General features: G+C 42.9%; 1 protein-coding gene across 1 annotated transcript in view; it reads right to left on the reverse strand.

Annotated features, from left to right (window-relative positions):
* The window catches only part of Ccdc192 (coiled-coil domain containing 192), a 188,716-nt gene that overhangs the window by 156,190 nt on the left and 11,901 nt on the right, over positions 1-20,625 (reverse strand). The window contains exon 3 of the mRNA XM_050120897.1: positions 1,927-2,034. Within this exon, the coding sequence (XP_049976854.1) occupies positions 1,927-2,034 (108 nt within the window). The remainder of the gene's footprint in view (positions 1-1,926; positions 2,035-20,625) is intronic.

The raw sequence follows: 20,625 nt of genomic DNA on the forward strand, positions 1-20,625 counted from the left end.
CAAGAGCTATGTTAGGACAGCAACAGTTAAAGCTGCCTTGCATCTCACCCGGAGTCCTAAGAGGACCCATTTCCCCTCACTACCTGTCCACTGATTCTATTTTCTGTGAGCTACTTCAGAACCAGGCTTGTACACATCTCTTCTCCAAGCAGCTCGTTAGTCTCTTACTGAGGAGGAAAACAGAATTTAGATGAAATCATGTCCATTTTAGCTTCCAGTTAATTTTCTAGATGCTGAAAAACTACAGCTAATTATTTGGTGTTGTATCAAGGGAATGTTCCAGTTACCAGCTCAAGCATTAGGAGTCATTTGTGTCCAATAAAAATACTTTATAAAACACACATTTTATGAATCAATCAAATCTCACTTATTTTAATAATAAAAAAGCAGAGATGAGTGTGTTGAGACACACTTTTAATCCCAGGATTCAGAAGACTGAGACAGAAGGATTACCATGAACTTGAGGTCAGCCTTGGATAAATTGTGAGTTTGAGGCCACTTGGACTATATAGCAGCAACTTGTCTCGGAGAGCACAGGGTCATAGAAAGCAATTGATTGTAAAATGCACATACATCTTAGTGCATGGAATTCTTCATTAGTTACTCATTCAAAACTTCTCTGGAATCCTGGTCTTGCTTAGGGAGGAGTTAGAAATAGTCTTTCATGCCCGTCATTGCTATGTATATAATTCATAACTTTGCTGTTGTTTGAGGTTTGTTTTAGGGAAACAGCAGTTGACAAGGCGTGGATCTGTGATGGACACTTTCCCTAAAGAGCACCACAATTTCACTCATGACTGACCAAAGTCCTGTAAGAACCATAGCTTTGACCACATTGAGCCACTGCTCCATGAGCAGCCCCCAGACACTACATTGGCTTTGTAGGTTGAGAAGAAATGATACACACGCTCCCTTCCTACAAGCCCCTGGAAACATTCGGGTAAGACTCAGATGTGTAAGTACCTGTATTAACCTAGAAGCCTCATGAAATAACATCTCCCCAAGTCTATTGAAGTCCATCAAGTCATGAGAATTAATACAGATTTCCAACCTCCAGGGTCCCCTGTCCTTTTCTCTCCAGTCACTTGTGCCAAGTGGGGAGACCCAGCTCTGGGAAGATTTGTACTCTAAGTTCACAACAACAAACATTACATTGTTTATTTATTTGTTTGTTTGTTTTCAAAATGTGATACATTAGGAAATGGTACCCATCCTGGACTGAGAATTTATAATAGCCACATCCACTGTGCCTAAAATCAAGGCCTGCCATATACAAGGAACACCTGCTCTACAATGTCCAGTCAACATAAGCTGAACACCACGTATGACCTGCTTTGCTTAATTCTACAAAACCCAAGAGGTAAGACATTATCTAAAGACCTCTCTCCAGAGCAAACTTTCCTAGAATGATTCAAGAGAAATGTGTTGTTCTGCTAGGTTTTCATTCAGCCTTGAGTTTATCTATTTATAACGCGAACATCCATTACTTATTCAAAAAAACCACTTATTTAAGAAAGGCCCACCCAACTCTCAGAGGGGCTTGTAGTGAATGAAAAACCAAATAAAGCACAAAAGTGCAGAAAATGAAAAGGCTTTAGAGGCTGAAAAAGCTCTCTACAGATTAAAGGAAGTGTTGTTAGACTAAAACAAAGGAGATGTGTGTGTGTGTGTGTGCGCGTGTGTGTGCGTGCGCGTGCGTGTCTGTGTGTGTGCACGTGTCTGTGTGTGTCTATCTGTGTGTGTGACTGCATTTGTGTGTGACATATATGTATTTGCCTGTGTGTGTATGTATGTGTGTAGATGTGTATATGTACGTGTGTGTGTGTATGCACTTGTGTTGGGTCAATGGGACAGAGGCTAAAGCATTTAACTTGCTGTCCGGCAGCCCAAGCAGCAGATCTTTCCAGTCCCCATGACAGGTATTACCTGTTCCAATAGAGCATTAGCCTTCTCTTCTGCTTCCTTCAGGCAAGTCTCCAAGTGTTCCAGTTGTTCCAAGGTAAACGCCGCCTGTCTATTGACTGGTAAGTCTTCCTTCAAAACAAGAAGCAAGAAGCAAGGTTTTTGTTTTGTTTTGTTTTTGTTTTTGGTAGGAATAATTTCCTGAGAACGTTTTGAACAATTTTCTGAACTAAGGACAAGTTTTGTTTGTAGACTCATACCAATCTTTTCTTATTACTAACAAAGTACAGATTGTTATGAGCAACAACTCATTCTAAAGGGAAGGCAAAAAAAAAAAAAAAATAAGGAACAAGGAACAACTTCAGAGCGTGGGAATAAAACTGCCCATGGTAGAATTTGGTTCATTAGCAACTTTTGTTCTCCAAGAGAGAGGTTGGGATCAAAGTTTCACATCCGATAGGAAGTGTCACCTAAATGCTGTGTGTTGTCACCATCAGATGGGAAGCACCACCTACATGCTGTGTGTTGAACACTCATCTTTGGGGAAGGTCATTTGAACTCAGGGATATGCGTGCCCTTTGATTTTTGCCTGTCCGTTCCAAGAGGCATGAGCAAGGGCTATCACGGTTGAGAATGAGCTTACTCTTCCCACACACAGCCTAGCTGATAAGATCCAAACCAGCAGACACAAACCTTTCAAAAATCACTCCAAAGTTTCTACCAGCTATGGGATGAGTAGAGAGTTGATATAGAATCAGTTATAGACCGGACACCGAGCCTTGAGAGATGTCCTAGCCATACTCTAGTTCATGCTGCAGCGCTATTCACAGGTCAATTTGAAAACTTAGAACAGAAAGCACAACGGGAGCAAGCACTCTGACCTCTCGGGGTCTGTGTTGTTTTCCTGCTGATGCTCTGGCTGCACAGCTGTTTCGGATCAAGCTTACAAAGGGTAAACTGTGGTCCTATACACTCTAAAGATAGCGGCTTTGTTTTTCCCTCGGGTTGATGACGCCATCGGTTTAACATGCGTGCATTTCCTGGTAATACTCTAGTGCCATCTGGTGGCAAATGGAACCAGTCATTTAAGATAAAACCATCCTGTTTGGATACAGAGTCTTGAGCCTCTGCCACTGGCCTAGTGAAATCAATGGACCACCATAGGATACAGGACAAGGATATGTTTCCAGGATACAACAGCTCTGTCTTCTAGACCAAAGTCTGCCATGCAGAGCTGCATAACTCTCTCCAACATTTGCCTGTAGAGGGGACCATCTTAGGCTAGCACGGTGATAGTGTAGGCCCTCTTACACCAGGGTGATTCCGTTATTTTCAAGAGTGGGTTCATGAATAGTCAAACTACAGAGAAGAATTGATTGTGTGGGGCCTAGTCCCAGTGGATGCATTTTACAAGATCTTCACCTAAGTCTCAGGAAAGAGATTCAGGGAGGAGAGAGAGAGAGAGAGAGAGAGAGAGAGAGAGAGAGAGAGAGAGAGAGAGAGAAGGAGTCTAAGAGTCAGAGGGCTGATATTGTGTCTTCTATAAATGTCAGGGAAGCTGTGGTGAAGTTGCAACAATGTGGTTGTGTAAGCAAGACCCGAAACAATGACAGCACCAACACCAATGGACATGTCAGAATCAATGAGGGATTCTCCAAAGCTTCCTTCCACAGATGAGCTGCAGGAACTAATGGCTGCTGTGACGAAAATCAGTCTTCAAGGACAAGACCCCTGAAAGGTTCTCCACTCACAGGAGATCAGCCCTAAACACATAGGAGCAATACCAAGTGATCTCCAGTCGGATGTGTTTATAAATGTATATACGTATATAACAGTGATTTGTGTGTGTGTGTGTGTGTGTGTGTGTGTGTGTGTTTTGAGGCAGGGTTTCCAACAGCTTTGGAGCCTGTCCTGGAACTCACTCTGAAGACCAGGCTGACCTTACACTCACAGAGATCCACCTGCCTCTGACTCCCCAGTGCTGGGATTAAAGGTGTGTGCCACTACCATCCGCCTAACAATGATATATTTTTTTAATGGGTTTAGATGGTCTCAAAAAAGCAGCTTCAAAACCAAGTTCTTGGATATTTATACTCAGAGATAAACACAAGCCGTACAGCATTTTAGGCAGAAAGGGAAAATCATCAAGAGGTCCGATGATCACACAAGACTGTGGGAAACCCCGCTCTAGACTTCTGTCACCAAGAACCCTCTTGTCTGAAGTTTGATCTCAGGAGAAAAATTTTAAAATCTGTGTCAAGATCAGTGAGTCCATTTCTTCGTCCTTTTTCTCCAGACATTGCAAACTTCTCCAACAACAAATGCAGCCACACGGGTAAGAGAGAAACTCCACAAAGTCAAAACTAAGCAGAATCAAGTGTTATTAAAGATTCAATAACAGAAGGCTTTCATATAAACAATTTTAGGAATTCGCCATGTATTCCAGAGTTCAGCACAGCCTCAGTGAACCATAAAATACAGTCTGTCTCCTCGTCTGCACCGAGGCCCAAGCTTCCCTCTACACTTCCTGAAGCATCCCAAGTGTCCCCCTCACTGTCTTACAAGAAAAAGCTTATACAATGGCAAGCTCTTCTCAAAAAGAAGCAATGCCATTAGTGAAATAAAAAACAAAAATCAATTTAAGAATAAGCAAAACATGAAGTGATGAGATTTGACTGGAGGGGCACTCTGAGTTTCAGAAGCCCTGCAAAGGTAAGATGCAGTTTAGCCACTGCTCATTTCGTAGGTTAGGAAGGCAGAAAAGCAGAAATGGGCTTAAGTAACGAGGATAAGACCTTGTAAACACTACACATCTGAACTGCTCATAAAACCGACAGGTGAATGGTACTAATTATCAATCTGTTTCATGAAAACAAAAGACTGACAAAAATGCAGTAAAAGGGGACACTTAGGCCCTGCTAGTAGAGATGGGAATTAGCCCAGACACTGTGAAAGTCAGCATGGAGGGTCCTCAAAACAAAATTAGAACTATCACATCATCCAGCTTGGGTATATGCCCAGAGTCCAAGTCAGCATACCGCAGAGAGACCTGCATATCCATGTGCATTGCAATGATGTTCACAACGCCCACGCTACAAAATCAGCTTAGACGTCATTAATGAATGAGCGAATAAAGAAAATGTGGCATATATACACAGTGGAGCTTTATTTTCCCATAAAGGAGAATGAAATTATGCCATCGATAGAAAATTAATGGGCCAGAAGATCATTTTGTTATGTCACATAAGGCCTTCTCAAAGTGTGACACATTTCTCTCACGTGTGGAGGAAGGAGGGGAGACTTGAAAGTAAAGGGGACATTAGGGCTGTGAAAGGGGAAAGGGGGAGCTGGAGGGGGAATAAGAAAAGGTAACGGGATGAATGTGATCAAAGCATGTTATAAATAAGCATGGGAATGACAATTAAAAAGGAGATGACTGCATGATACCATCCTGCAAAACTGCAAGTTATAACACTGTGTTTACATAAGACGGTGCGGTTTCCTAATGGAGAAGTTCCAACAACTCAATAGTTTTTATTTCTAATTTTAGGTCTTAAATATCTCTACATAAATGCCAAGTCACTCTAAACACATATAGTTATGACTAAACTAAAATACCAGTAAATAATTTTCATCATCAAACATGTTCTTTGATTACAGTCAAGTGCCAAGCAATTACACAAGTAAGCGTGTATTTCGACTGATATGTTTATTAATGGAACAAACATACAGAAACTGAGTAGAGACGTGTTTTGGGTTGTAGAAGTTTCTCGCTTGAGTTTAGAGGAAAATCTATATTTCTCTCCCTGACTGTCCTTGTTTTCTCTAATCTCTCTGGGTACTTTCTATTCTCTCGCTAGTTCTTACTGACTTTATTTCTGTGTCCTCAGATGACTTTAACTCTTCTGTGTCGTCCGTCAAACTTCTTCAAACCTTGAGAGCTGGTTCAAGGTCCCGATGGACACAACTTGAGGTTTTTCTACTCCTAGCCTGGCTGTGTGTGCAGAGGTCACACAGGACTTTGCTGAGCCCTTAACCGAAGCCAAATAAATAACTGTTGATTGAACAGAGGCTCAGCGGCTCAAAGATGGCTGTACCAGAGCAAGCTGTCCTTCACGCTGAGTGTTGACAATGGCTTCTTTTAGCAATACTTTCCACGTATGCTGCCTCTGACTCTAACAGAGTTCACGGCCCCAGGAAGTTCTGCTTGCCAGGGTCAGGGGTGAGAGGAGGTAGCAGAGGGCAAGATTATGGCCTTGGGGGTTGGGTGATGGTGGGGCTGTTAGAAAGAAAAAGCTCTAATCAAGTAAAATAGGCAAGCACTTCAACAGATGACACCTTCAATAAATATTAATAATTTCATTAAACCAACTTAAAGGAATAGTTTGGCACTCTCTCCTCCACTGCTCAGGGTCCTAGCTGGGGTCATCCCCTTGGACTCCTGGGAACCCCTCCAGAGCCAAGCCTCTTGCCAACCCCAAAATGGCTCCCTCAATTAAGATATCTCCTTCCCTGCTCCCATATCCGTCCTTCCTCCATCTCAACCATCCTTGTAATCGGAATGATGACAATCTTGAATATCACCATAGAACCCTTGTCGGGCGACAGATGGAGGAAGAGACAGAGACCCACATCGGAGCACTGAACTGAGCTCTGAGCTCCCAAGGTCCAATTGAAGAGCAGAAGGAGGGAGAATATGAGCAAGGAAGTCAGGACCACGAGGGGTTGGTCCACCCACTGAGACAGTGTGCCTGAGCTAATAATGGGAGCTCACCAGCTCCAACTGGACTAGGAATGAACCAGCCTGGGATCAAACTGGACCCTCTAAATGTGGTTGACAGTTGTCACAGACTGAGGGGCCAATGACATGGCACTGGAATTTGTCTCTACTGCATGTACTGGCTTTTGGGGATCCTATTCTATTTGGATGCATACCGTGCTCAGCCTGATGTAGTGGGGGAAGGCCTTGGACTTCCCACAGGGAAGGGTGCCTTGCCCTCTCTTAGGACTGGAGCAGGGAGAGTGTTGGGGGGAGGGGCAGGAGGGAAGTAGGAGGAGGGAAGGAAGTGGGAATTTTGATTGGTGTTATTTTTAAAGTAATAAAAAATAAAATAAAAATAAAGAAAAAAGAACAGTTTGGTATTAAAAACTTCTAGTTGATTTAAAAGAAAAACGTTAAAAAAGAATTCTCACCAGTACATTTTGTGCTATTACAAGAGCGGTGGAAAATTCTGTCAGGTATGGGATTAAGCTGTCTAGTGCAGCCAACACATGCATGCGCAGTCCTTGAAAAGAAAGTGGTCATAGACTCCACCTCCGTAGAGAAGCATTCTGACACAGGTCAGTTTTAGAGACAGTGTCCCTAAGATCTGAGATGTCTAACAGGCCAGGTGCCCAGCAGGGCTCCTGCTTGGAGGTACAGCCACTTCCTTCCATATTAGAAACTCTTTTCAGCCAAGTTTGCAGGGCTTGAGCCTCCAGTCTGGCATCTCATCTCTTCACTGATAACATTGGTTCTTTTTCTCTCTGCCTGGTAGACACCCTGGGCTTCTATGTCTTCACCGATCTGCTGTCTGCTCAGATTCCTGCAGGTTCAGTATGTCCCTGCTGACATCGCTTTCCTAATTTGCCCCTCTTTCTGAGCCCTCTATTACAGACACTTTTCTATCATTCTTTCACTCTCATTTTTCATGATTGGGATTCCCTCACAGTGGAAATTTTATCACTGTCTCCAGTGAAACAGTGTTCATTGTGTTGGGGTTGCCTAATAACTACTTATTAAGATTAGAGTTCAAACCAGCAGCGAACACAACTGGAGGCTGCATGAAGCTTCATCACCATGACAGAGCACGAGGTGCTGGGATGAGCTAGGGAGCAGCTAGGAGGGCACTGCCTAGGGGGCACTCTTCTCATCTGGGAGGTCCTGTCCTCTCTCTGACTGGATTGTGTCACTTGACTTGTCTGTGCCTGAATTTCCATCCTTCAACTAAGCAAGTATGTCCTAGCAGTTGGCTATTCCAAAGGAGGAACTGTTTAAAGGTGTAGACATTGCTGATGTCATCGAGAGAGGGCGGGAGGCAAGGGTGAGACATGCTGGCAGCCTTAGGCTAAACAGGACCTGTAATGGGTAGTTAGGGAAGGAAGTGGTGAGCACAGGTGAATGTAAACAGGAGCTGGAGGTAAGAAATACAGCCTCGGGCTGGAGAGTCAGCAGTTAAGAGCATTGCCTGCTCTTCCAAAGGTCCTGAGTTCAATATCTGGCAACCACATGGTGGTTCACAACCATCTGTAATGAGGTCTGGTGCCCTCTTCTGGCCTGCAGGCATACACGTAGAAAGAATATTGTATACATAATCAATAAAATATATATAAAAAAGATTACAGCCTCTGCTCCAGTGAGGAGACAGTGGCCCAGAGAGCCTGACCTCTGACCTCATGTCCTTTTTTCTATTTTTCCTGACTGTTTCCCCACCTGGTAAGGGGCCGAAGGACTAGAGAACCTGAAGGACAGGTGCAGAACCAATGCCTTTCTTGGAAAAGAGTAAAGGGAAGGAAACAGGGATGGGAAGCACCAGATAAAAAGGGAAGTCTCAGTCAGAAGGAACTGAATTCCACTCCAGCTTCTGAGGCCAGCCTGGGGTCTGGACCTGTGATAGCAGCATCAGCTGTCAACAGCAAAAAGGGCAGGAGCAAAGTAAAGACTTTGCTCAGGAAACCTTAGCTCCTCACGATAGAGGAGTCTCTGACTCAGATCATAATCTTTCTTCTCTCTCTTCCCTACCCTGCTCCATGAACATCGTCTTTCATCTTTACCAAAATTAAGGCCCGATATGCAGGAACTGCTGCATGTGGGTAGCTATTCTTGGTGGGGGGAGGATGAAAATTTGCAACCCTGTGGGAACTCACCCGAATTATCTTGAGATAAACACTCTCACTGCTTGATGAAGCATGCATGTGGCCCCCTCCCCACGTTTGTCTGATGGGTATAGATCATGAAACGAATGCTTTGTTTGGTAGCTTTCCCAGAATTATGGCCTCTCAAAGCTCCTGGACCAGTTCCAAGTGGATCTTACCATCCACCAAGTCATCTGTCTGACAGAGAATGTGGATGCTTGGTTTCTCATAAACCAAACCAAACCCATTTCTAAGGATTAATTAGCCTTGCGTTCTGTACCAGGTTTGACTGTGGTTCTAGTCTACAGCATCACCAACAGAGGAGAGTGACGTCATAAGGGAATTGTGGGCTCATGTTTCAATTTAAAAGAAGATTGTTACCATGGAAGATGGCGTCATTTGGAAGCCTCATTAGTAACTTTTAAATAATGACTGTCTCTGAGTTTCCATTGCTACAATGAAACACCATGACCAACGAGCAAGTTGGAAAGGAAAGGGTTAACTTGGCTTACACTTTTAGCATTGCTCTTTATTACTGAGGGAAGTCAGGACAGGAATTCAAGCTGGCAGGAGCTGATGCAGAGGCCATGCAGAGGTGCTGCTTACTGGCTTGCTTCCCATGCTCAGCCTGCTTTGTTATAGAACCCAGAATCATCAGTCCAAGAATGGCATCACCCACCTGGACTGGTTCCTTCCCCAGTGCTCACTAATTGAGAAAATGCCTTCCAGTTGGATCTCATGGAGGCATTTTCTCAGCTGAGGCTCCTTCCTCTCTGATGATTCTAGCTTGTGTCAATTTGACAGACGAAGCCAGCCAGTACAACTGACCCCTCGTCAACTTGACACACAAACACAACACTATTAAGCCACAACACAACTGTTCCATTCTTATCCATCCCCAAGATTTTAAATCACTTTAAAGATCCCATAGCCTTTACAAATTCAAACACATTAAAATTCCAGTTCCAAAAAAAAAAAAAAAAAAAAAAAGCCAATCTCTAAAAATTCAAAGTATTAGTCTTAGCAGGGTGGTGGTAGCTCACACCTTTAATCCCAGCACTCAGGAGGCAGAAGCAGGTGAATCTTTGTGAGTTCGAGGCCAGTCTGGTCTACAAGAGCTAGTTCCAGTACAGGCTCCAAAGCTACATAAAAACCCTGTCTCAAAAAAACAAACAAAATCCAAAGTCTTTAAAATCCAGGTCTCTCCACTGTGGGCTCCAGTAAAATACTTTCTTTAAGAGAGAACAATCAGGGCACAGTCACGATCAAATCAAAGCAAAACAAAATTCCAGCCGTCCAATGTTTGGGATCCTCTCACCATCTTCTGGGTCTTCCAAAGGGCTTGGGGGTCACTTCTCCAGCTCTGCTCTCCTCGGCATACACAGCTCGTCTTCTAGGCTCCAGCTGGCTCCACTCCACCGCGGCTGCTGATCATGGTGGTCACCCCATGGTGCTGGCATCTCCAAAATTCTGGGTTCTTCTGCTGTAACCGGGCTGTGCTTTCACCAAAAGCCTCTCATAGGCTCTTTTCATGTTGCCAAGCCTCAACTTCTTTCTGTGACCTGGACCTTCAACTGCCACTGGAGCTGCGTCTTCACCAATGGCCTCTCCTAACCTCTCACAGTGCCAAGCGTCAGCTGCTCTCCATGACCCCTTCATGCCTCCAAAACCAGTACTACCTGGATGACTCCTACACATTCTCAAGTCCAGCTGCCAGCATGAGGGGCAACCTTGGTCACCTCTGGAACGCAGCTTCTCTGTGCTCTGGGGAAGCACTTCTCAGAAGATTTCACCTCAGTCATGCCGGTCTCTTCTTAATCACCACCAATTTCTTAGCTCCAGCTGAGCAGCATCCAGTGTCCCAGTAAAACAAATTTTTGCTTTAGTAGATATGATACTTGTCATGCGCAGCTGATTCTTCAGCCCCAGCTGACCAGAACCACAGACTCTTAATTCAAAATAACAAATGGCACTGATAGACTCTCTAAACTTCCCTCTGAAACTTCCCAAGCCAGGAATCCATCCTCTGCACTGCTCTCAATGTTTTTATCCCCCAAGTGCCCATGGAACACCCCATAGAGCTCTTAATGCTCGCTGGCTTTTCTAGCCCAAAGTCCTTCCACAGTCTCCCAAAGACATGGTTGGGTCTGTCACAGCAACATCCCCATTACACTGGTACCAATTTGTCTTAGGGTTTCTACTGCTGCAACAAAACACCATTGCCAAAACCAAGGTAAGGAGAAAAGGGTCAGTATTGCTGTTCATCACTGAAGGAATCAGGACAGGAACTCAGCCTTGGCAGAAACCTGGAGGCAGGAGCTGATGCAGAGGCCATGGAACGGTGCTGCTTACTGGCTTGCTTCACATGGCTTGCTCAGCCTGCTTTCTTATAGAACCCAGAACCATCAGCCCAGGGATGGTACCACCCACTGTGGGCTGGACCCTCCCCCGCTGAGGAATGGGGAGAATTGAGAAAATGCCTTCCAGTTGGATCTCATGGTGGTATTTCCTCAGCTGAGACTCCTACCTCTCTGAAAACTCTAGCTTGTGTCAAGTTGGCACACAAAGCCAGCCAGTACAATGTCCTACACCAAATTCTTGGTATGCCCATTCTTGTTTCAATTCTGCTCAAAAATTAATTCAGTTTAGATTACATATTGAGCGGTTGGGAAATTGCCAAGTCAGGCATGGTTGATACTCACAACGAACTTGTACTTTGGAAGTTCTGTCCATACATAAAATTCTGGGCTTTGGTTGTACATAAAAATAAGAAAAAGTTATCTAACACATTTATGTTGATTCATAATATATCATTCTGTACCTTTGGGCTATTTTTTCTTCTCTTTGATTAAGACTTGGTTTCCCCAGGGAAGAGCACACCAATTGGTTATCCAATACCAAATCACCCACCTTGAAAACATACATACAAGTAACACCATACGGACTGAGCAAGGGTTCTGTGTAAGAACATACTTGAATATGCAGACACATACATACACGCAGTAACAACTAACGAAAGACGAGACCATGAATTTGAAGGCGATCAGTGAGAGTACTATAGGAAAATTTTAAGAGGAGAAAGAGAAGGGAGAAATATAGTCGTAAGCTCAAAAACTTTTTGAAAAGTTATAAAAATTTAAATCAGTAAGCGGCCACCCTAACCTGTTCCTGTTTGCTCTCAAATAACGTTGACCTCAAACAAAAGCAGGAGGTACTGTATAAAGTCCCTACCTCCCATGCTTTACATTGCTACAAACAGGGTCTGGCTGCAAGGACACCTGGATTCACACTGTGTTTCATTAGGTGTATTTCAAGGTTACTTCTGTAGTCTAACACTGTGCTCTGCCATTTTGATTTAGGACACGGACAAACTTCTTTAAGTGTTTGATGAACCTCAAGGTTCCACCCACTTGAATCACATGTATGCACACTTTTGCATATAATTTTAGGATGAGTTCCATTACAGTGTCAGAGCTAATTGTAAATCCTTTGTTTGAAAGGAATATTATATTTATATGCTTTGAATTTTTATGTAAAATAAACACAGTTCTGGACAAACATATCAATATGATTTGGGTAATATAATCATAAATTATGCAGGTGAGTAAACAAGCAATCTTTTCTTCTGCAGGAAATGGCCCACACGCAAAAGAAGAAAATAATTTTCTCTTTCTGCTCAGTAAACAGCACACCTTCCAAACCACGCTTTGTTTTTTAAAACGAAAACTGGCCAATCACCCATGTCAACCTTATTGCCCACGGACTGAAGACTTTCCTAGTGAGGCTGTGTTCTCTTCACAATGAGGCGAGGAATGAAACAGAGCAAAATATCCTGCTACTGAAAACTTCATTTATTTAAAATATAAAGGACACAGAGACAAGTAGATAGCTATTAAATGAGTGTGGGGTTTCTACTTCCGAGGCAGAGTTTCTCTATGTAGCCCTGGCTGTCCTGGAACTCACTGCTTAGACCAGGCTGGCCTCGAACTCTCAGAGATTCACCTCCCTCCGCCTCCCAAGTGCTGGGATGAAAGGTGTGTGCCATCACCTCCTGATTCTGGAGTTTTGACTTTATATGATGAGAAATTTCAGGGTGCTTGCGACAGTGAGAGTTTTGATTAACACCGGTGAGCTAGTCAATTCAAAGCTAATCCCAGTGGTAACATCTGTACGTATTTAACAAAATTCAGGGAGAAAATGAAAGCAGACCTCTAACACCAGCCCACAGAACATGAGAAGTCTGCTTTAAAATAAATTCAACTGCCCTACACCTACTTCAAAAGATGGCTGTCAGAACCGTGTAGAGACAGAGAAGATGCAACACGGTAAAAGCTACACAAGATTAAAAGGAAAAAAATTCAGATATTCTTGGGGGGAGGGGGATTTTGATTTCTCTAATTAAAATCATCCAAAACACATCATTCGCCTTGAATGGCTAAGATATTTGGGAGACGGAATCTTTTTCACACATCACACAAAAGTTTACATTTTGAGTACATGGGCATATTAACTAGCAATCCATTCCCCTACTAAACGTCACTATTTGAAATAGACATGCCTATAGAAAGGACAGTCGTCAGGTCACTGTGCAGGTGAGGTCATACAACTGTGTGCCCAAGATGTCTGTAACTTTCCAGTTAGTTTTGTTGTATAAATCACTATATTCTGTATACTGGCAGTGTTCAGAGGGTGACAAATGTTTTTCTGCCAATGGTGTTTAGATTATAAATGTATAAACATTTTAAAAATGTTCAAGAAAGTGAACTTGCACTGATAAGAATGTCCATACTCCAACGATGCTGTTCCCCAAACCCAGCAAGGAAATCCTTAGTTGAACTTGGTGAATAATGAGAAAGTTTTTTTTCCCCCCAAGCCTGGCATCTGAACAGACTCTCTCTCCTTTTCAAAACCGAGATCAGAAGGAGAAATGGGTTATGCACCCTTTTGTATCAGATAAAAGCTCAGCAACAATTTCCATAGAGCATTCCAGGCTGATAAGGCAGGCAGAGGACAGGCACAGAAGCTCATTTTTTTCGCTGTAAATTTCCACTTCTATCAAAGTCTCCCAGTCCACTACTTCTAAGAGGCAGGCAGAAGAATACTAACAAGAAATACAGCTCACACCAATGTAGCTTCTAAGTGAGCCTCAGTTTCCTCGCTTGAGGAACGAAGCTCTAGCATCCCTTCACCTTTAGCCCAAGGCGGCCATCCCCCATACCGCTGGGCCACCTTTTGTCTCCCCATGTATTTGGAGAGTTTCTCATCTCACTAATTCTAGGTCTCTGAAGGAGAAGCTAAGATCTCTTCAATTTCCTTTGCAGCAAGGTTTAGCAGGGTGACACGGATCCACGCTGTCAGACACATCCTCTTGAGACTCCCATGTGGATGCGAGGCAGGGGCAGGCTGCTTCCAGAGGTGGCAGCGACATCAACAATGGGGGTATATTCTATACTCAGGCAAAGTGACAAGCAATGCTGGGGCCCTGCCTAGAGGCAGAAGTCCCAGGCTTGGCATGAGACTGCCGAGTCATGGACACAATTCCCAGGCTGGATTTTCTGACTTTCCTAAGGAACCTTCAGAACACCCGATTATCCTCAATAGCCCATTTCCTCTTCATTATAGCACAAAGGAGCCTGCTGCGATCAAGATAAATGTGCCCAGGGTGAGGTCTTTGAAATAAGTGTCACTCATTTGTGTGACTCCACATCACTGAATGTTTTGAACTCCCATTTCTCATCCGTGAAAACAGAGGCAATACCTCCAGGCCAGGACTTCCATGGTGACCCACCGTGGTAAGCAAGATGGCAACCATTAATAATGAAAGCTCTGAAGCTGGCGTTTCTGGGATGTAGCTACTGGAGCTCACAGCTCCAGCAGAGGCTAGGGGATGGTTATAAGGACACAAGGCTCGCAGACTGTGGTGATTATGGTACCATGGACCTGTGTGATCTGACCTTCCCCAGACAACAAAAGAAAGCACCATGAATGAGCAAATGTTTAGAACTGCAGCTGGGGGGGGGGCGCGGGGGTAGGACCTGATGTACACACAGCCTGTCTCTTCTCCCATCACCCAGTAGCCTCAACCCATTTCTTCATTGATTGATTGATTGATTGACATGTTCTCTGGGCCAACTAAGGAAATGGGGGAGGTAGAGAGAAGAGACAGTGAACAGTGGGCCGGGGCCAAATAATCAGGCTTCTCAGGAAATTGTGCAAAGACAACTTGGGGGAAGCTCTCCTGCGAGATGGAAATGTGTGCTCAAGGAAGACAGGAAGAAATATTATTTTTAAAGAAGCTTTCGCACCACCCCCTTTGCTGTTTAATTCCTATGACCCCAGCTTTCATGTGTCAAAGAGTTCAATGGACCCAATTAGAACATTGTTTCTTTTCTGAACAGTTACAGTTGTAAAAATTGATACTTCATGACTTGGCAGTATCACAAAGAACAAAGCTTCCATATATTTGTTTAGAAAAACTAAACAAACTTAATTCTGTCTGGCAGGGTTTTTTTTTTTTTTTTTTTGGTCTTTTGTTTTTGTTTGTGTTTTACATCAATCTCTTTGGTACCTTTTAAAATTTTAAGGCAAAGTTGGAATCTTAGTGGCCTTACTTTTTCTGTGTTGGAAACATTTCTCTGTTTGGTGATTCTGTCAATTATTTTATATCATTGTTAATTATTTCCAGACATATTTTAAAAAATAAAAAGAAGAATTTCCACCCAGTGCTCTGGAATGCACAGGGGCAGGAGGATGCAGGTAGGACAGACCTGAATAGGGCTATATCATAAGGGGGAGGGAACATGGCTGTGGTGGCTGAAGAACAGGCTGGACCTGCGAAAGCTGCCCTGCAATCAAAGTCAGTTTTCAGATGCACATAAAGGATGGAGAGGAGGAAGCCTAGGGTGGATGTGAGGGTCTTGGTGTCATGTTTGTCAGACTGATGTCTTCTGTGGTCACAAATTTATTATGAAAAGGATAGCGGGCAATAACCATTGGGAACAACAAAAGTGACCCTGAGGAGGCCAGGTCAGTTTACTGAGAACAAAACCAAGGTCACTTTAGATCTCTTCGATTGTGCTAGCCCAACACTGCCTGTGTTTTCCCAGCACACTGAAGAAGAGCTCTACCCGATTCCTGCTATCCCAACTGCTGATGAAATTGCCTTGGAACTGTTGAGGGCTCCCAATTGCCTCGATTGTTACACAAGATAAACTAGCAAACTGTTCCTTTTCCAGCATTTCAGACTTGTGAAGCTCAGTCAGACATTTTTTCAGACTCAGCGTGTAGCCTGTATGAAGTTGAGCTGTCATGTGAATTGCAGAGCAGATTATCTTCTACGCAACATCAACAAATGAAGGGCATTTCACAAGTTGAAAAAAAAATAAACGGTCATGACAAATTGTCTGGGTTTTGCTACATCCTTTGGATGTGATTTTTAAAATTGTAAGTGATGCAGCAACTACTGAACTGCAAGCAAAAATGAACACAGTCTACAGGGAAAGACAAGCGGAAATATTTCTGTGCTTTTCGTGTTTCTAAAGAATTAGTTTGGGGCTGGAGAAACACTTGCTGTTCCTGCAGAGAACTGGTATTTAGTCTCAAGCACCACACGGTGGCTCACAACCACCCAAAACTCCACTTCAGGGGAGCTCATCCTCTTCTGCCTCCGCAGGCACCGGACACACAGGTGGTGCACATATACACACATACGCAAACCACCCATACACATGAAATAAAATAGAACTAAAGTTGTTTAAAAAAAAAAAAGAACCAGTTCTGATCCTACAGCCACTAAATTGCATTACTAAAGTTGTGTAAATAATTACATGAAAAACATGTTTATAATGTAGCAAAAACATGTGTTCTTATAAGGCAAGGAATAAGAGTTGAAATTTCTTAATGTGTTTTTGATAAACTATGGTATTATTTAAGTGTTTAAGTACACCTTCTGTATTGTTTATTCCTACAGTTTAAGAATTCTATTTAAAAGCAATTTTGGAAGATTACCAGGTGCAATTTTTAAGAAAGTAACTTTTTGAACTATAGCCAGATGCTCAACAAGTAAACGATATGACTTTAAAAATATGCCAGGCAGAAAACAGAAATGTAAATGATAGAGAAGTCTAGACAGGCAGTCCATCTAAATGGGTTTAAAACCATCTTCGTCTTCAGCTCCTCTCTACTGCCAACAGTGTGTGGCATCTCCAGGAAGGCACTAACGAGGAGCCACCATTCTATTGATCTGCTTCAGATTCTGTTGAAGTCAGTTCAGTTTTTTTAAAAAAAAATCCAGAACTTTCCCAAAGGTTGTGCACAAAAGAAGAACACTGACCCAGAAAAAACATCTCCAAAATCTCCAAAGTTTTAGAAAAACCAGAAGATGCATGTAGAAGCGGAGGTCACCTGACACCAGCCACCATTTCCCGAAAGATGCCCTGACCAAACGCAGCTCTCCAGTTCTTAAAACTGCTTGTTTCTTTTTTTCTTTCTTTCTTTCTTTTCTTTTTTTTTTTTTTTTTTTTTTTGTTTTGTTTCCTGAGATGTGTTTTAGGTAGATAATATTCTCCAGGTTCTGGCAACTTAGTCCATCACACAAGAATGCAATGTGTCTTGTTAATTTTTTTTTATTGATTATGTGTCAAAGTGAAGGGAATTTGGCTATATTAGGCTAAATAGAATGAATCATGTATTTAAATTAAACTTTTAAGACTTGAAATTGGTTAACAGGAAATTTAAACTAGAAGAGTTTGAATTTTGTGATCAGCTGACAGTTTGTTTCTCCTGGATGGTGGTAAGCTTAGAAAACAATGCCGAGAGTGGAATTACCCATATACATGAAATAGACATCGAGTCTCCAGATCACAGTTTTCTGTGGATGTTCTCAACTCATAAATCCAACCAAAAGCAATAAAGAAAGACACTCTCACACAGAGTAAGTGATGTCACATGCTGTTTGGGGACAAGAATGTAGACTTTTCTGTTTTGTCAAGAGGGTGTGTAACAGAGTTTCCCCATCTTTGATATTGAATGGATGCCAAAATTTTCATTGACACAGAGATATTCTAAGTTTAAATTTTACTTTATCAAAGTATTTATTTTTTCTCTAGATTCCTATGGAAATGACTGAATAACAAGGTGGAGGAGTAAGAAGGAGGAAGAGGAAGAGGAAGAGGAAGAAGAAGAAGGAGAAGGAGAAGGAGAAGGAGAAGGAGAAGGAGAAGGAGAGGGAGGGGGAGGGGGAGGGGGAGGGGAGGGGAGGGGGAGGATTGATGTGATTCAGGTAGACTGGTGATGATGTCACAGATCTCTGGATAAGAACTTGAGTGGTTTGAAAACCTGCATGCACTCCACAGTTTGCTTTCTTCATTTGCTCTGAATCACAAACCAGTTCTATCACTTGGATCTTTGAAATCTCAGAAGGACACATGGCACTTTAACAAGGAAAATTACTGTGGATAACTTTCTTTCGCCAGTCTTTTTTTTTTTTTTTTAATCAGGAAAAAACAGCCAGAACACCCATGGAAGTGAACCCACTCTCCACAGAAGAGGAGACCCACTGGGGTTCAGGTCATGGTCCACAGGGACCCACTGCAAGATGACTGTAAGTAGTTCTGGCCCCTACAGGAAGAAGGCTGTTACAGTCACAACATTTGAGGCAAGTAAAAGTAACCAAGCAACAAAGAGCAAACAGGACTTAATTCCATTAATGTTTTAATCCCAAAAATGTTTTCAGATCACATTTAATTTAAAAATGCCTTACAGTTTAATTTCCCTTTGTATGAAGTTATGACTCAATCAATAAAAATTTTCTTTCTTTTTTTTCTTCTAACTGAAGAGAATGAAGGATGCAGGTACTGAATGACATACTCAGAAGAATAATTCAGGTATTTATCAAGCGTATTTAGTTTATAAGGCCTAGAACAAAGTCCCAGAGGCTAAAAATGAACTAACAATTTCCCACAGCATGGTGGAAGTTGACAATGGGAGTCTAGACTCTTAGATGTCAGTACCATGAGGATGGGAGAGGCAGAAAGAGAGCACACTCTTGGTATCACTTCTCTGTGGATCCCCTGGAGCTGAAGGTGCAAGGAGCCACCTCACCTAACCTAATCCTCTGCAAGAGCAGCAATTGCACCTAAGCATTACGCCATCTCTATAGCCCTGTATATAAAAACTTCAGATTTAAAGATATTATGTTGCAATAAATAGCACAAATAATTTTTCTGTCATATTTCTAGCTGCTCCTTAAATAGATTGAAGGAGTGGAAGGTGATGAGGGAATTTCCAGAAACTAACTTATCCTGTTGTCATATGTGCTCATTCGTGCACAGCTCTGAGAAGTCAGCTCTTTGAAGCCACCAACTAGACAACCTTGGAGAATCCTTGGGTTTCTTTAGCCCTCACTGAGTAGAGATAACAGCTCACTAATCAGAATTATTAAACATGCCTTAAATTAGCCAATTTTCTCTGTTAGCCGATTGAACATAAACACCTCAGCTCTCATTGAGAGGTCCTGGCTCTTATCACCAGCAGCTAGTTTCAATTTAACTAACTTATTAAGATAAATTAGGCCGATGCGCTCCCATCCACCTGCAGAGGCTGAGGGCGACCCTGTCTATGCCTTCCCTTGAAGTCTCTTATCCTTCACCGTCTGCCTCAGGGCTCCCCAGCTCTCTCACAACCTCTCATCAAGATTGCAGCTCTCTACCAAAGGCCACTTGCCCCCTTCGGGAGAGCAGGATTGGATAACGTCCTAATGCTTCTGCTTCGGGAGGACTGGCTCTCTTGAGAAAATCTTTGCCAACTCTCAATTTTCTTCAGCAACAGAAGTGTGTTCTCAAATCAGGCTGTCTGATTCTGCGGTCCCCAAAGACACTTCCCCTTACTCCGCCTGCTTCAGAAGAGGAGCAAGTTAGATGTGGAGTTGGGTCTTATCTAAAGCATTAACACAGAGGAACCCTGAGTCTCCCAGAAGCAACTTCTCTCCTGCTTCTGTCCGTACAACTGTCCCAACACTGCCGCTTGCACGGAAAATAACACGTCTGCGCTTCACAACACTAGTGTCCTTCACCCCCAAATAATACCAGTTGTTTGGAACTTTTGTCATTTGAAGGAGGCAAATGATGGAAAAATATGGCCTGAGCACCTGACGGAACAATTTTGCGGGCAATCCACTGCTGCCGTTTGTAAAGGTCCTTTGCTCCACTGAACCCTCCTGGGGGAACTCTGAAAAACATTCTGTGTGTATAAACAATCTGTTCCAAAGACACATGTTTTCTAAATTTCTTTGCTTGTTGACATTTAAAAAAAAATGAAAACATATTTGCGCAAAGACAGACCCTTCTGGTTCTTATACATTTACTCTACCAAAGAAATGAACAATGAAATAGGTCATCTCCAAAGGCCTAGGAAGGAGCATTTCCTTTCCAGTTATTTTGTCTGCCTTCATTTTAAACTGTCTTTTTCACAGCCCTGATTCCCAAATTAAACAGAACTGATTATTAAGATGAGATGCTAATGCTTTCCTTTTTCTTTTCTTTCTTCCTTCTTTCCTTCCTCCTTTCCTTTGCCTCTCAACAGTATTTCTTTTCTCAGGCTGAATTCTGGTCCTAAAAGTCTATCTTGGTTTTGAGTTGAAGTTCCTGTCCATCTAAACATGGCTGAAATGTCTCCCAGGCTCCTCACGCGATCTTAGGTCTTCACCCTGTGATGTAGTTTTGGACCGCGTGATTTCATTCTCCAGCCCAGTGGCAGAAGCAATGCTGACTGCTGGATGAAGCACTTCTCGTGGACAATCTGTCCCCTTTTTTCTGTGGCTGTTGGAAGTGT

Source organism: Alexandromys fortis, unplaced genomic scaffold, assembly GCF_014885135.2.
Source record: "Alexandromys fortis isolate MF-2015 unplaced genomic scaffold, M_Fortis_MF-2015_v1.1 scaffold_181, whole genome shotgun sequence".
In the NCBI taxonomy this organism is placed as follows: domain Eukaryota; kingdom Metazoa; phylum Chordata; class Mammalia; order Rodentia; family Cricetidae; genus Alexandromys; species Alexandromys fortis.